Source organism: Condylostylus longicornis, unplaced genomic scaffold, assembly GCF_029603195.1.
Source record: "Condylostylus longicornis isolate FDR11 unplaced genomic scaffold, ASM2960319v2 ptg000135l, whole genome shotgun sequence".
Classification (NCBI taxonomy): Eukaryota; Metazoa; Arthropoda; class Insecta; order Diptera; family Dolichopodidae; genus Condylostylus; species Condylostylus longicornis.
In genome coordinates this window covers 17,828,234-17,845,809 of record NW_026578103.1, presented here as the reverse complement: position 1 = coordinate 17,845,809, position 17,576 = coordinate 17,828,234, and the positions used below count along the sequence as shown (strand labels likewise).

Genomic DNA, 17,576 nt, shown 5'->3' with positions numbered 1-17,576 from the left:
TATAAATGTATATGTGTATATTATCTAATTGATAAATTCATATTGACAGGACCAAAGCATTTAAAAGGAAAATTGATTGATTTATTAAGACTTAAATTTTTATCGGCTTATGTATGTATGTATATATATACAGTACAAATATCGATATATGTACGTATAACACACATACTTAGGTACAAACGTTATAAAATCAATCCATATGTCTCACTACATACTTATATATTCATATATTTGTACATAGTGTGACAATACATAGCTTTTATATTTCAAGATATCAAATGAACTTTCTATTGTTGATTTATTATACTTAACTATAATACATACTATACTTATAATGTAACAGGATATTTTATAGGTAATACAGCATTTAGATTCCCATTTCTTATTAAGAATGTTATTGCATTTTATTATTATATAGAAAGTGTAGTGATTAAATTATTAATAAATAATAACCAACAGATTTAAAGCTTATACATAGTTAAAATCCCCATAAAATTCTTAATTCTTCATTAGAAGAAAGATCAAGAATAAGTTCTAATTGTGTCTAGTTTCAGGTGGCCAACTATTTCGTCTTTTATTTGGAGAAGAGGGTTCTTGTCAGCTTACTTTAAAATCTTGGAAAATTCTGGCCCTTATTGACTACGTTTTTAATGCTTTGGCGAAAAGTTATTATGCATTAACTGTGATATATTTGTAAATGTCCTCTTTCATGCGTTTGCTTTTCTTGATCAAATATTAAAATAGCCGAAACTAAAAAGTTAAATACATTATATCAAATTTTATCTTACATACATTATTTAAATAAAAAATTTATTTAATCCGGAATAAAAGCAGTTTGCTGAGACTTCTATTTACTTTTGTAACAAATATGCACTTTATTAAAGCTGATTTTCCGCTCTAATAAGAAGAAAAGTGTGTAGGTACTTAAGTAAAATATTTTTCTTAGGAATATTTTCTTGCACTGGTCACCATTGCCTGGTTTAATATGTCCTAGTATATGCACATATGTGTGGATGAGTGTATATACATATGTACGCTTGTGCTGACTTATGGACGTAGGTACTAATACTATTTAAGTATGCAAATACTTACAATAATGTATAATGAAAAATACTTTATAAATATAATCTTTTTAGTTTTTATACTGAAATTTTTTCAAAACTTACCTTAAGTCTTGGTTCATTGTGAAGCCCATTTAGCTTTTCTTTTTTTCCCACCTTTTTCACTGATCAAATCAAAATCTTGAATTTTTATCACAAATTACAACACATACACTTTATACAAAGCAAAATATTTGAAATTTTTTGAAAAAAAAAGGAAATTTTAAATCTTATTTGATTCTTTAAAAATATTGTAAAATTTTAACTTGAAAAAAAAAATTTAAAAGCTTTTTGACTGACGCCGTATTACAAAATCATGAAATACTCAAAAAATTAACAAAAACACCCATAGAGGATTTTTACTTTTTAGATAATCTAGACTCTAGCGTCTTTTTTTTTCTGTAACGGAAGCACGTCACATGAAATTTTTTTGATCTTAAAACAGAGCGGTTTTCCGCGGCGAAATGTCAGAATCCATATAAAATAATTAAAAAGAATTGCCAAGGTAAATTACCGCTGCGGCTCACCGACGGTGAAATGACCTATGATCTAATGTCCTAATTCTTATTTTATTGCTAGTGGTTCTTTCTGACATCATCTGTTTCCATGTGCGTATAACACTATATGCAAAATACTGTACAGGTGATTTTGTTATTCCGCTATTGTTCAAATCGTCTAAAAAGAATGATAAATCATCCGCCTTTATCCTTCATCACTTTGCTTCTGTTTTTACAATTACGGAATAAAAACATGTTTTGCTGAGTTGACACCTAACTGGTTCAATTAGCAACTAGTCACCATAATATTAGAGCGCTGTTTCAACTAGCGCAGAAAAATTTGAAATAATATGGCAAAAGCAATTTAAGATGACTGAAAGTGAAAACACGACTAAAGAACTCAAAATGTAAAATTAAGCAACTAGGATATAATTAAATTGTTAGATTTATATGAAAATTCAAAATGCTTCTGAACAAATTAAAGAAAAACGTAATTTTAAGTCGATTGATGAAGTCAAGAAAAGAATAAAATCTCTGCGTGGTACGTAACACGGAGCAAAAAATCCAGGTGCAAGTTCCGAAGATATTCACGAAACAAAGCTTTATTTAATTTAAAATAGTTGATTCATTTTAAGTGAGAAGATAGCAATGAATAATATTGTAAGTATGAACAAAATATGTATAATGTTACTCAACGAAGTTTAATATTAAAAAAATTAAATATTTTCTTTATTTTTCAATATAGAAAATGCAACAATTGCCCTGAGGATTACATCAATTACAAGAACCTTAGTAAAAAGCACCAGAAATATAAACGGTCTAATAATGAAATTAAAGCAAATTTTTGGAGTTTAAGACGAACATTACTATTTTTTATTTCTTGTTTCAACATTTCAGATACAATTTCGAAAATTTCTATGTATATTCGTTCGACAGTGTTTAAAGCTGTCACTATTAATTTTTTTATTTCTTTCTTGTGTAGCTCCTCTTGCTGTTACAAAACTACTGCTGAATTTCAGCTTTTCCTAAATTTCAACTTCTGATTAACTAGTAAATAATATGTCAACTCACGGGCTGATAACAGTTTTATGCTGACTACGCTATCTGCTGGCGTCTAGTCTCAGCGTCAACTTGGCATTGTATTCTGTTAATGATAAATTTTTAGTTTTATGTGAAAAAATATAGTTCCAATTTTAAATTAAATGTAAAATATCAACAAATTAAAAGTATCTTTTCAAAACTGCTTTAATTGTGCTTGTTAATGAACTTCTAGTTTTCCACAAAACTCAAAATAATAGTGTAAAGTGTAATTTGAAATAATTAAACAAAAATCTATTAAAAAATAGTGAAATTATACAAAATTTAGTTTAAAAAGCAGCACCTATAACCTGCGTCATATCTACTGCATACATATGTACGTATATTATACGCATTCGACAAGATACATATAAGTGTAAAGATTTTTGTTTCAACAAAATTATTTAAATTAAATAAATAGAAATGAAATTACAAGAAAGTGAAATTGTAATCCAATAGAAAATTGCATTAAGAATTTATAAGAATGAAAATTACAGTAATAAAGAAAATTTAAAACATTTTATTAATATACAAACACCCTAAAATCAAAAACAGAAAAGGACCTTCAACTACTTACTAAAACGAAAATCAAAACGATTATATTTCAAGTCAGCCAAAAAAACAGCAATAAACGAGAAATGGAAAAAGGAGTGCAAAATAATCAAATTTTTCTATTATCATCTTACCATTATTTTACCATTATTGTACATTCAATGTAAGTACGTTATATTTGGTTTGTTATTTTCCGGTTTTTTAACAAATGTAAACAATGAAATAGAAAAAAAAATAAAATAAAAGCAAGAATCAAAATCGTAATAACCTCACCCTAAGAATAAACGACGATATTCAAATATTAATATAAAATCTGGGCAATCCTTGAAGTTTAGTGAAATATTTCGTTATTATATGCTATCTATATTTTTAACTGTTAAAAACTTTTACCAGTAATAAGTACATAGTCTAACTAAACTTTGTTTCACTACCTTTATGCGGATCAATTTAAGTAGATATGTAAAGCTGTCATTATCATTCTTACAATATACTTATTAATTTTCGATGAAAATTATATAATATGTATTTATTATATTACCATTAACCTAGCTAAGTAGAACATAATTGCATTTTGATGGATTAATTTGACGAGCGCTTAATATTTTTGACGTGTGTAACTAAATGCGTTTAGGTAACAAAAATCATTTTATGACAAGGGTTTGAAGGAAAATAAAAGCAAGTCTCAAATTTAAATTAAACGTTTTATGTACCTACATATCTACATTATGTATGAATGTATATCAGTAACATACCAGGTCTTCAAAATATATTTCGAAACAATAGAGTTAAGATTCAATATTCATGAATATTCAATAAAACATTTATTAATAATTGTGTAGGTATACATAATTTAGAATCTGGAGTCCGATATTCTATAATCAAATAATATCTTAAATCAAAATAAACTCATTTTCTAACAAGTAGAATAAGTACCTTTAATTGGAACTTACGAGTATTACAAGAATAAATAGGTCATAAAGAAAGATTGTCCCTAAAAAATTTTTGTAGAACAAAAACAAAATTCGTCGATTCTTTGTTGTTCTAAAAAAAAAAAATACTCATTTTACATCAAATTTATGCATTCAAACGCGTTACAAATCCATTTACTTTTTTCCCCCGTAAATTTACATGTCTTTACGTCCATATTTATATTTATTACAATAATAGATGATAACATACATACATATACTTACATATTCGTATTATAAAGATGAGAAAGTTTTCTATTTTGCAAAAGAGTTTACATGAATTTAAACCTGATTCAAATCCAAAATACGTCGATCATACGTAAGTAATCGGTTTTAAAAATATTGCCAATAATTTAAGTAAGAAATCGAGTTCAATTACTGAATAATTAAGAAATTTAAAAAAAAATACTACAAATTTAACTAAAAATTCAAATGTGATAACTATTAAGTATAATTTAAACTACCACTATCATTTTTACAAAATATTTTTTATTTAAAAAAAATAGCAATATTTCCTTAAAGAGGTAAATCTTTCCATACAGTTCGGTTAAAACTCAGGAGAATTAAATATGGAAATATGCACATAATGGAATATATTTTATGGAATAATTTTTTCTAGTTTTAATATGTATCTTGGACCTATGCATTCAATCTCCATTTAATATACATTATACAGTATTTTTATAGCCTAATTGTATAGCTCACTATTGCGTCCCAATTGCTTCTTTATTCACTTCCAAATTAGAATCTTCCTTTTTTCTAATAGATAATTCCAAATCAGAATATTCCTATTTTTCTAAAGGATACTTCCAACTTATAGAATCTTCCTTATTTCCTATATAAGATTACTAATTTTTTTATGGATTCTTGCATCTATTCTCAAATTATGAACTGAACCATTTTAGAAAAAAAAATATATGCAATACCTAAAAATGATTCTCACTCGAAAGTTACATTATACAAATATATACTTAATAGTCTTTCGCTTTCTTCTCAGTTGGCGAGTAAAATAGCGTGGCGTCCGATCACGCCCTTAATATACACATTCATCTTGTAAACATAGTATTTATGTAAATTATGGAATAAAATAAGTAAATATAATGGAATAACATTTTCTTTACCAATTTATAATATTATTTTTTTTTCATATTTTGAAATAACAAAACAAAAGATGACGACTAAAAAATGAAATTATTTCTATTATTTGCTTTTTTTTTAGAAAATTTCAATTTTGTTATTTTTGTAATTTTTATTATTATTAGTGTATTTTTATTATAATATTTTTACTCAATTTTTTCATCGCCTAAAGGTATTTTATTTATTCAGAAAGTAAATAACGCCAACGCCATAACAGGAAAAAAAAATAGAACTGAACAATTGTAATGGAATAAAAGGGCAAACACTACTTTTAAACTTTTATTTCATTGCATTGAAAATAACGATAATGCTTATTGAAACGAAAATGTGTACAGTGCCAAATTATAAACAAGTAAAAAGATTATAAAAATTATAAAATATTATTATAGGTATAACAATTATAATATTAAAAATAGTTATCCCTGCCATATCTAAGGTATTTAAATTTAGATGCATAATATTGCTTATTGTATTCTATTTTTATTTTCAAGAAAGTAAGTACATTTCGCTACTAACACAATTTCATTTTCATTTCAATTCAATGAAAGCTATGATTTTTATCTTAGCACCTTTAAGAACTCTTACATGCAAATTTTATATGCAAAGTTGAACCATAAGATTATTCCAATAATAATATAAAATGGTTATAAATACAGTTGGAGAATAAGATGGAGAATTTATCGATATACTTAATATGTATATGTAATAGTCTTAATCATTTGACTTCTTGCTAGATTTAAAATTATATAATTTTTAGTGGCATTCGAGATGTAGTTGAGAATCCCAGTTTTCGTAAATGATTTTACCTCGATCTTCATTGATTGACGACAGTATGGCATAAGTACACATGTTTCTTTGTACACTAGACTTTAATTGCTTAACTTAAATTATTTTTAAATTTTTTTTATTGCACAACACATAATGGGCACCTCAGGTTTGTACGTACATAACTAGAAAATTTAGTGGCATTCGAGATGTAGTTGAGAATCCCAGTTTTCGTAAATGATTTTACCTTGATCTTTATTGATTGACGACAGTATGGCATAAGTACACATGTTTCTTTGTACACTAGACTTTAATTGCTTAACTTAAATTATTTTTAAATTTTTTTTATTGCACAACACATAATGGGCACCTCAGGTTTGTACGTACATAACTAGAAAATTCTTGGAAAAGGTAAAATAAATAATATAAATAAACTTCTATATTGTCATCGTAAACTCACTTACAATATACCTTTCGAAAATATTCCTTAAGAGTAACATAATACTTTTGTGTATTCTAAACAATAATAAAATAAAATATGAAATAAAGAAAATATATAGAATGACACGTGTCAAACGATGACGATTGTTTATTAATTATGATTTCTGTTAATATTCAAAATGTAAATTTTGAAAACAAATTCGAAATTCAATTAAAATTATTGCTTCAAGTTAATTTAAATATGCAATAATACACGCACATACGTATAATTCTTTTTGATTAATTTGCAGGGTGTTGTTAAAAGTTATGAATAGTGAGAATTGTATTAAACACAATAACATCATGAATATGCTGTATTTTCATATGCATTTTTATACCCGTACGAACGTACATATTATGTTCGAAGGGTATACTAAATTTGCTTTACCGTTTGTAACGCTAAGAAATAATGGTCTGAGATATAGACTCAAGTGTATGTTTTCGATCAGCGTCGAACTCTGAGTCGATTTAACTTTGTCTGTCCGTCCCAGCGATAACTCAAAAACTAATTGGTCTAAGTTCACCAAATTTTCACAAATGATTTATTATAGTAAATGCCAAAACCTTATTCAAATTGGTTATGATCGTGGTACTGGTTTGGTTACCTGTCATATAACTTCAAAATTTATTTGACTATATCTTAGAAACTATAAAAGCTTTAGTGCATAAATACTCGTATGTATATTATGTGTCAATGTGTTTGATAAAATTTGTTGAAATTGTTTGGCTTCTTCTGGTAGCTGGCATACAACATTAGTAGTCCATATCTTAGAAAATATTGAAAACACAGTACTGAAATTTTGCATAAATTAATATGGTACATAATATAGCAACTTAAAGTCATAGTCAGTCCCTTAGTCAGCTATGACATGTTTATTCCCACATAGGATAGCAAATTAGTACGGGTATCACAGAGTTGACACGGTCAACTCTATTTTTTTTCGTTATATTTAAAAATCCAAAGCGTATTGTCATTGCTATCTAAGAAAATTATTTTTGAAAGCATCGTAGGTGAATTCTAGCAATTTCCTTAGACATCAAATTGTAAATGAATGCAATGAACATAAAGCATTAAACAAGCTATAGGCTATATATGTATAAGAACGGTTTTCACTCCGATGTTCTTTTATTAAAATAAAATTGAATCAGTAAAAAATTGGGAAGACGTCTTATTAATTAAGTTATTTATCGTTAAATTAATTCATTAATTTTTGATAAAATAATGCCCACAAAATAGGTTGCACAAATGCCAAACTGACTTTCCTTCTTCTTTAATAATATCTAATATCTTTACAGAAGTTTTGATTGCTAATAATGACAAGCAAACTTACAGAAAAAATATTGATCAAACTGAATGTGAAACAAAAATTTTCTATTGAAACTATGACATCAAAATCAATTGTACATACATTTATCAAACAAAACAAAAATACATTTTCGAATATTTTGAAGTGGAATGTTATTGTTTTTAAATTTCCTTTATAATAAAGACTCAAAAGCAGTATTATTTTATATATTTTACTAAATTTGTATACAATAAAAAATGTCTCATAACGGTGAAATGCTACTAGTTGAAGAATATCGGAATCCAAGGATAAGGAATTTAGAATATCTTCCAATTCTGGATTCAGAAGGATTTTTTACAAAAAAATTACCTGAACCACCAAAACGTTGTAAAGAGAATTGTAAATTTTGGTACGATGGCTTACAACCTTATGAAAGATTGTATTATCATCAAACATTAAATGCAGTTAGAAAAAGTGCTAGATTTCGACAATCCAAATTAATTCCAAAAGATACTTTAGATTTTATATTACAATCAAATTACAATCATTCTAAGGAAACATTTCCATGTAAAACCGATGTTTATTTGCAAAATGAAACAATGGGAAAGAAAACTTTTAGAGTATTACGAAATCAGAGAGAAATTTATGTAGAACCTGAAACCATTTTAGGACACCCAATACAAATTGGTAAAAATATACTACATTGTAAAAGTACATGTATCACATTTTGTTTTTTAATTTTATAATAAGGTGGACTTAAGGATAAAATATCACCTCATAGCGTTAAATTAATCCACAGTGGTCATCATTCACAAATGACAAATAAAGGTTATTCCAGACAATCTGGAGATGGAAACATTTTCCATTATTAATTTGCAAATTGTAACTTTTTTCAATGAAAATATTTAAAATAATCAAAAACACAAAATAAATTGAAATAACAAAATCTGGAGGTGGAAATGCTTATATATTATAAAATAGGTTAATTATAATATAGCTTATAAATTCAAAAATACTCAATTATTTGATAATTGTTCAGATAAAATTTAAATACAAAAGCAAACAAATACTATTAAAAATTAAAAAAATAAGATAATCATGTCTTGCAGCTGATATGTATACATTGTAATTTTCTATAAAAATGCGTAAACTTATCAGATTTTATTTTAAAATCTGTGTGTTAAGTACAGTACCTTGAGTAAAAAATTTCAATTAAATTAATAACACATATTAAATAGTACATATATGTATCTCTATTTTTCTTTATTAATAATTTATGCTTAATATGACTAAAAAAAAAGTCAAAATATTTCAGTCTTAAGATGATTCTTTCATCAAAACTAAACAGAATTATTTTCAAAATTCAAAAATTCAAACAAAGTAATAGTAGTAGGTCCCAAAAATTTTTCCTTAAACAAAACAAAAATATGTACATTATTTTTTTTTACAAAAAAAATAAATAAATAAATGAAAATTGATCCAGCAAACTTTTTTGACAATTAAGGTTAATCTCGTTTTCAATTAATTTCTTAAACCTTTTGATTGAGACCACTTCCCATGTTGGTGACCTTACACAACACAAACGCGTTAGCGCAACACAACTCGTTTTTCAATGTATGTAGTTAAAGCCAACTTAGTCGGCTAGTTCATAACAACCCTATTTAATGAAAATAATTGTTCCGCCTTTTACTCTTATACCTTTAGGTGGTTATTTTGCTGATAAGCCTAGTATAGCCGGGTAGTCAATTTAACATAGAGTAAAAATATTACATTGTGTGGACATACAGATTAGCTCATAATAGTTTTGATACAAAATTACACTAGCAGCACTATTGGTAAAAACCCCCAAACACAGATTTTTACAATTTTATATTAAACTGTTCGCACTGGATTCACAATGGATTGTGTTCAACATTATTCGGTCTTGATAACCAAACCGAATAACTTGTGTTGCGCATTAAAAATTTTACATTAGGTTTTTCTAGTAGCAAAATTGGTGCTAATATTTTGCCCGCAACTCTATGAAGTAGGCTTTTGAAATCGTCTGCTTTTATAATAACTGTACAGCCACTATCTAAGTACCTTATCTGGTACCCTAAAATTTAAAAAAAAAGTGTTATAAATTATAAATTTTTTAAGGAAAATTGTACCTTTCTACAACATATTGCAGCTAATGAAGTAAATAAATATATATACATTTACTCATGCTTGCTTTTATTTGATCAATGAAGATGGACAGTATCGTAGGTCCCTGTTTATATATATAAACGTCAGAATAATTAATTTGTCTTTATGAAAAGCCAAATTTTAGATAATTTGCAATTCCCGGTTTTTTGCCAATTTTACTAGTTTGGCCATAATATATATTACGTACATACATATGTATGTACACGGATGTACAAAGCAATTCAATTAGGTTTTTCGCATGTGCATCAGCACATTTTTTTGTAGGTTTTTGCACAAATTTGGTCCCTCAAATTAAAAACAAATTATAGCACTTGAAGCTTTCTTTGAGTTTGCCCATTGTGATCGCTTCAAAGACTTGGAGTACTTGAATAATATACACAATTGAACTCCTTTTAGCAATACAGTTAAAACTTTTCATCCTAAAATCGATAAGAATAAAATTGTAAAAATTATGATTAGAGACATTTTAGTTAAATGTAGTATTTATTTTTACGAATTACCTGTTTCTGTCTTTGAACATTTCAAAGAACTGAACAAATTTTCAAGTTAATTAATCCTAGTTTAACTGCATACAATATAAGGAAAGCATAAACAAATAAATTTGACATTTTCTACTTTTTTTTGTGGTTTGGATTTAGTATGAATGCCACAAACCAGGTGGCGAATGACTGACGTTTATATAATTTTACAATTTTTGGTTTTTGTACAAGATAAAGTGGTTATTCAAAAGTTTATTCAAGGATTAATTGCTTTTTGAATTAAAATCATTTAAAATCATTTGTAATAATGTTTTACAATAATGTTTTTGAATCTTGAAATAATTCATTGTCGAATAATTCGAACTCATAATTTTTTAGTAAATGAAAATTTAGTTTACATAAGAAAATGTGTTCAAGAGTTTCTTTTGGTATATTACTGCCAAGTTTTGTTATTATGCTCGATAATGCATTATAAGAACGATCTGTAGATCTTTGAGATGCTGGTGTAGAAAGGATGATTTCAGCAGACTGGCACAACTCTGGCTCATTTTGATAACCTAATTTCCAATATTCTAAAACATTAATGTGCATAGCTTCTTGCCTTCTTTCACACAACAATAATAATTTTTCTTTTAAATCTTGTGATGTAAGTGATATTAAATTTTTATAATCATTTTTTATAATTTTTTTCATATCTTCAGCTAATTTTTCAAAAGTTTCTTTTGAAGTACTAGGAGTATTTAATAATTTTCTTGGAATACACAATGTTGCCTGCTCTGAATTAATTATTTTGAGTTGTTTACCAATTTCATAGGTTTTCAAAATGCGGTTCTACGAAAGAAATGTTTACATTAATTTTATTAAAAAAAAAATCAAAGCATTACCAACGCAATTTTTTTTTGATGTTCAGTTAATAATGTTGAATTTTCATAATTAAAACGGGGATCTAAATATATTGCTGCCAAAAAACACGCATTTTTAAAAATTTCTCTCTTTTTATTAGCCATGGCCTGATGTAAATAACGTGCATAACAATTATCCTTTAATAAACCTTTCAATTGTAATTCACAATCAAGCCAATCTCTATAAAAATCTCCTATTATATATTTTACATTCTGTGATTTTGATGAGCAGCGAAATAGAAAATAAAAGGCAGACGAAAACTTCTCAATAAACTCCCAATTAACTTTGATTTTCATGAGTTCTGTTACAGCTTCAACATATTCTCTTTGGGATAATAGACATTCAACTGTCCTATAAATTGTCTCCCATTCAGTAAAATTGTTGAAATTTGGAATATCAAAACTAAAATTTTCTATTCTTGAGTTACGAAGTTTTTTTACAACCCTTATGCATTCATTAATTTCTGGTTGAATTTTTTGTAATGTTTCATGAGCCGCTAATCGTAAATTGTCAGCTGTACATTTAACTACCGAAAAAATTTTATCTATTTGCGTAGTATCTTCTCCTTTTTCTACAATACTATCACTACTGTTATACTTTATATTCGGATACACATGAGTTTTTTCAATTCCGACGCCTTTTAAACAGATGGAAATATCTTTCTTAATATCCTTGATTGTTCTCATATTCGTTACTTCTATAATACCTAGTGTAAAATATAAAGATACATACATATATTATTTCGATAAGATGAAATAAATACAACACAAAGTTATCCAAATTTCAATTTTTATAAGTTTAAGATTCAAATTAATCGTATAGTTTCCAATTATCAAAGTTTCACTTTACTTACATATGTATACATTATGTAAAATGTGTATATGTAACTTACCGATTGTATTTACGTGCAATTGAAAACTTTCTATGTACTGAACATTTATTCCTAAAATACTTCTTCCCATACGAGTAGCAGCATCTATTTTTACTGAAACCATTTTATTTTTAACATGTTCTCTTATCAACCTTTTAACTTCCTCACCGGCTTTTTCGATAACGGATGTAACATTTGTTGAATTCAAATTGGTTTGGAACTGATCTTCGTACGGTTTTATAATTTTCTTAAAAAAGTCATTGTCATCAAATATTCGAAGTGGAATGTTTTTTAGTGTTCCCAACCCAACACAACATTTTAAAAATTCTCTTTTATCCATTGTTTCAGTTTTGATTTTAGTATGGAGTTTCTTAACTTTTGGAGTGGGAATGGTTTTTGGAATAGAAATGTTCGAAATAAAATTTGTATTTCCCTTATAATCAACATTATTGTTTATTATTAGATCATGTGCTAATTTGTAGTGTCTTTTTATGTTATATAATCTTCTGCCACTTAACTCTTTTCCACAGTTTTCAATTAAACAAATTGATTTATCTAACTTTTCATTATAAGATACCAATCTATTTATAAATTTCAATTTTCGTTCTTTTCTTTTCTCTCCTCTTGAATTTAGTTTATACATCTTTGTTACTCAATTTTACGTAAAATAATATCGGAGTATCCCGCTACAAATACAATTTAAATTCAATGAGAATTGAAGAATAACTAATTTATGAGCAAACGAGAGTTCTAATTTATATTAATTTTATTGTGCTCAATATTCTGTTTCTCATTATTATAAAATGAAGCTCACTTTCGTATCGTGCATTCGCATTTTTATTTAGTGCTCTCATTTTTCCTAAATTTTCAGTTTTTAATTATGAACATTTTACATACTTAGATAAATATGTATATGTATGTGCAATTCTTAATCTATGCTTATTAAGATGAAGAATTATGGAAGTAATTTTGTTAAAATTACTATTAATTAACAATTTTAATTCAAAAAATCATAAAATATAGATATGTACATACGTACATTTATTATTTAATTTGAGTTTTTTCTCTTTTTCTTGTTTGCTTACAGCGAAAAGAGAAACTCTTTATGTTATGCTTTATTGTTTGCAATGTAACAATACAATACAAATACAACACAATAAAATTTCTTGTGAAAAAATATTTTACTCTTTATTTTCATTCTCTTTTTGATACACTCAAAGAGACATTCAAATAATTTAACTACATATGTACAAATTAATATTTAATATAGAAAATGAGTATTTGGTAGAAAGAAGTTAAGAGAAAGAGGTTTGAGGCTTTTTGAGTACACATTTTGTACTCCTATTAATTCTGTAGTTAAATTCTTATTTCGTCGCTAACCCAACATGGCTTTTGTTCGGTCAATAATTTAGTCAAGCTATATAATATAAAGTTTAATTAAAATAGTGCATAAAAATATTTTGTACAATAATAAATTTACCATAGTATAATAAAAAGTGGCAAAAGGTTTTAGTTTTCAATAATTTTTACTTCAAGTAAAAATATTTGATAGAGAAGTACGATTAGAAATTTTCAAGTATAATTTTTTTTAATTTGGAATAATCATTTTTAGAATTTCAACTAAAATCACAATTGTATCCTGATTCTAAAGAGGTTAAATTTTAGATATTGCTTCACTCTCATACTTGAACGCAATTTCAAAAGTAAACATTAAATACTCAGATTTAAGAGAGTGGATTCACTCGGCAGTTGATAGCACTATAACAGTACTACATTGACAGAAAATTAATCAATTAAAAACAAAAATTAAGCAATTTTTTGTGTTCATTAAAAAGTAAATTTTTTAAATGAACACATTAATATCATGCTAAATTTCTGCTTAATAGAAAAAAAGCAATGTACATGACATAATAAAAATACACTTGTTGAATAATTAATGAAAACGGTAAGTAAGATTAATAAATATTTTTTTACTAAAAATAGAGAAATTTGAATTTTTACATTAATATTATAATTTTAAGATTTTTCAAGAACAAAATAACAAAAAACCAAAATCTTTCTATTGGAAGGTTTAAAAAGTTATTATTTATTACCTATTAATATTCCTCTCCGAATGTCCAAACCTTAATAATGTTAAACCTGTATTACGTATATACTATATACTGTAATTAGTATTGTGTCAAAAAAGTTTTACATTGCATTAGATTAAACTGTTATGCATATATCTATATATATCGTTATTTAATTTATTATTTCTTTGTTGTTACAAGCTTCAAGTAAATCAAAATTTAATTTACATAAAATAATATGTTCGACAGTTGTTTTTTGTATCTTACTTCCTAATTTTGTAAGTATTGTTGATAATGCGCTATAAGTTCGTTCTTTAGATACTTGAGACGCTGAAGCAGAAAAGATAATTTCAACTAAACAACATAGGTCTGGCTCATGTTGGTAATTTGATTTCCAGTATTCCAACACATCAGTGTTCAATGGTTCTCTATTTCTTTCACATAATAGCAATAATTTTTGTTTTAAATATTTTGAAGAAGGTAATTGCATGTTTTTGATGAAATGGTTATCTATATATTGCGTAAGTTTTTCGAAATTGTCCTTTGGTGGATTAGAAAAAGTAGCTGAAGATGATTTTGAAACACATAAAGGTTCTATTTGTCGGTCTAGTGTAGTTCTTTTACCCAAATCTTTAAATATTTCATGAGTTTCTAAAATATGATTCTAAAAAAAATTTATTTGTAATTGCAACATAAAGGAGCTTAGTAAAAGTTTTTAAAAGTGTGCTCGAAAAAGCTGTAAAACTTACCAATGCTATTTGTTTCTGGTAATTAGATAATAACATTGAATTTTCGAAATTGAAGCGGGGATCTAAATACAGCGCAGCCAAAAAAGCTATATGATTGAAAAGTTCAGTTTTTCTATTAACCATAGCCTCATACAGATAACCAGCATAACAGTTTTCCACAGAGATATCTAACAATTCCAATTCACAGTTGAGCCAGTCTCTATAAAAATCTCCTGAAATATATTGTTGGCTTCGCGATTTCAGTGAGCAATTGAACAATGGCTTGAATGCGGAGGCAATTTTTTCAATAAATGTCCAATTAAATTCAACATCCAAAAGCTCCGATAAAAACTCAATATAATCTTTTTGTGGCAAAATACATTCTATCGTGCTATAAATTTTCTCCCATTTAGTCACTTTATTAATAACAGGAATATTAAAATTAAAGTTTTCTCTTTTCGAGTTAGAAAGTTTTTTTGCAGTTTTTTCAAACTCTCTTATTTCGGGTTCAATTTTTGTTAATACTTCTTGAGCCACTAATCTTAAGTTATCAGCAGTGCATTTGAGTACTGAAAATGTTCCACCTATTTGTGAAAAAACTTCTCCTTTTTCCAAGTTAACATTTCCAATGTCATATATACATTCGGTATTTGGATATATTTGAGTTTTTTCTAAGCCTATTTCGTTCAAAGAACGCGATATTTCGTCCATAATATCATTTGAGTTGCACATTTTTGTCATTTCCACCACTCCTACGGGTTATATAAATTTAAAACAAAATTTTAATCTATACTGTTGTTATTTAATATTTTTTTTATGTATGTATAAAATGCAATATTCACACATAATATGTAAATTGAGCATTATCACCCACATGCAAATATCGCATGAAGTGATTTTAGAAGTCGTAGACGTTATAATTGCAAGTGGTACAAACTTTGACGTGATGCAAATGTCAAAATAGTCGTATGTGTGTGTCTGTAAAACTTTTCATACAACAGTAATTTTTTTGATGATAATTTTTATCGATATTTGTATAGAACAAAAAAGTAACAAATTCGAAGCAGTTTGTTGATTCCTAATGAGATGATAGAGAAGGATGGCTAAAAGTATTTCTACACACACATGCATGTATATGTAATCATTTCAGAAGCACAGTAAAGAACAAACTAACGTTTAATAAAAAAGAAGTTAAAAATACGGGAGAGGGACCCAATAGACCTAAAGAACTAACCAACTTGGAGGAATCTGTAAACCGAATTTTGGGCCTAAAGGAAATAGTTCACCCAAGCAGAATACGTTTGGCGAAAAAAATGCAAGTAATAAACGTATTTCATATTAGTGTATTTATGAAATCTATTATTTAATTCCAAGATACAACTTAAAAACAGGGAACCAATAAACGTTGAACCAGCTGCTGGATCTTTTCAACACGGAGGATTAAAATATACAACAACTTCAATATACTCTAAAAGGTGTGAAAAAATGGAGCTGTTAAGAAATTAAACCATTTATAGATGGTTCAGGATGTTAGATGGCCAGAGGATCATATGAAGCTAATTAAAAAGCAAATGAAAGTTGAGTCTCTGAAAATTAAAAAGAAAGCAGCAAGAAAGTCAGAGAGGCGACAATAAGCATATTGGTGAATATAAAACAGATAATAATATATTAATTATATAATATAGAAATACTTACCTATTGTATTAACATGTACTTTAAAATCGCTTATGTACTGAATATTTATAGCCAAAACACTTATGCCCAATCTAGTAGCAATGTCTACTTTAATTGACACTAATTTATTTTTCACACGGTCTCTTATTAATTTCTTAATCTCTTCACTCGTTCTTTTAATAATAAATGTGACGTTTGTAGAATTTAATTTTATTCGAAATTGTTTTTCATATGGTTTTATAATTTTTTTGAAAAAAGTATTGTCATCAAATATTCGAAGTGGAAAACTTTTTACTGTTACTAGCCCCACACAACATTTTAAAAACTCCCTCTTGTTCATACTTATATTAAAACTATTATAGTCATTTTCACCTATTATTATTTTATGTGTTAACGCATAATGTCTTGCAATATTATAACGTTTGTTTCCACTTAAAATTTTCAAACATTTTAAACAAGTTGATTTGTTCGTTACCAGATCAAAATGTACATATTTACTTAAATCCGCTCGTTGTGTCGCCATTTTCAAAAAAAAATTAAATAGAGACTTGTATTTTTCTCTAATCAAATCTTTACCTCAGCAAACGTTGGATAAATTTGAAACAAGAGTTGAAAACGAACTAGTTTTATAAATAATGAGCGGTCAAATATATATTTTGTATAAAGTATAATATGAAATACTGTATACATACATACTCATATTTTATTTCTCTTTCTAAAATTCAAAAAGAGAATCAAAGAGAGGGAGAAAAAAATTTAATGGTGTAAATAAGAGAAAAAGAGTAAAACTTTTCTCTTGATAG

General features: G+C 26.6%; 2 protein-coding genes across 2 annotated transcripts; one reads left to right on the top strand and one right to left on the bottom strand.

Annotated features, from left to right (window-relative positions):
• Positions 1 to 8,119: 8,119 nt before the first annotated feature.
• LOC129615253 (protein CFAP276) lies at positions 8,120 to 8,734 on the top strand. Its single transcript, XM_055530375.1, has 2 exons — positions 8,120 to 8,549; positions 8,613 to 8,734. The coding sequence occupies exons 1-2, from the start codon at positions 8,120 to 8,122 to the stop codon at positions 8,732 to 8,734; spliced, it is 552 nt and encodes a 183-aa protein (XP_055386350.1).
• A 369-nt stretch (positions 8,735 to 9,103) lies between these two features.
• LOC129615251 (uncharacterized) lies at positions 9,104 to 17,275 on the bottom strand. The gene is made up of 8 exons (XM_055530374.1): positions 16,795 to 17,275; positions 15,121 to 15,851; positions 14,639 to 15,035; positions 12,324 to 12,953; positions 11,413 to 12,137; positions 10,550 to 11,359; positions 10,013 to 10,468; positions 9,104 to 9,957 (listed from the first exon to the last, which is right to left on the bottom strand). Exons 1-6 carry the CDS (start codon positions 17,111 to 17,113, stop codon positions 10,841 to 10,843), a joined length of 3,321 nt encoding a protein of 1,106 aa, XP_055386349.1. The 5' UTR covers positions 17,114 to 17,275; the 3' UTR covers positions 9,104 to 9,957; positions 10,013 to 10,468; positions 10,550 to 10,840.
• Positions 17,276 to 17,576: the final 301 nt, after the last annotated feature.

Excerpts from the sequence above, each read along its gene's own strand:
- LOC129615253 (XM_055530375.1), top strand. The coding sequence starts at position 8,120 with ATGTCTCATAACGGTGAAATGCTACTAGTTGAAGAATATCGGAATCCA. Across the intron at positions 8,550-8,612 it reads AGGACACCCAATACAAATTG|GTGGACTTAAGGATAAAATA; the intron begins GTAAAAATATAC and ends TTTTATAATAAG.
- LOC129615251 (XM_055530374.1), bottom strand. The coding sequence starts at position 17,113 with ATGAACAAGAGGGAGTTTTTAAAATGTTGTGTGGGGCTAGTAACAGTA. Across the intron at positions 15,852-16,794 it reads AGTACATGTTAATACAATAG|GAGTGGTGGAAATGACAAAA; the intron begins GTAAGTATTTCT and ends TATAACCCGTAG. Across the intron at positions 15,036-15,120 it reads ACCAGAAACAAATAGCATTG|AATCATATTTTAGAAACTCA; the intron begins GTAAGTTTTACA and ends AATTTTTTTTAG.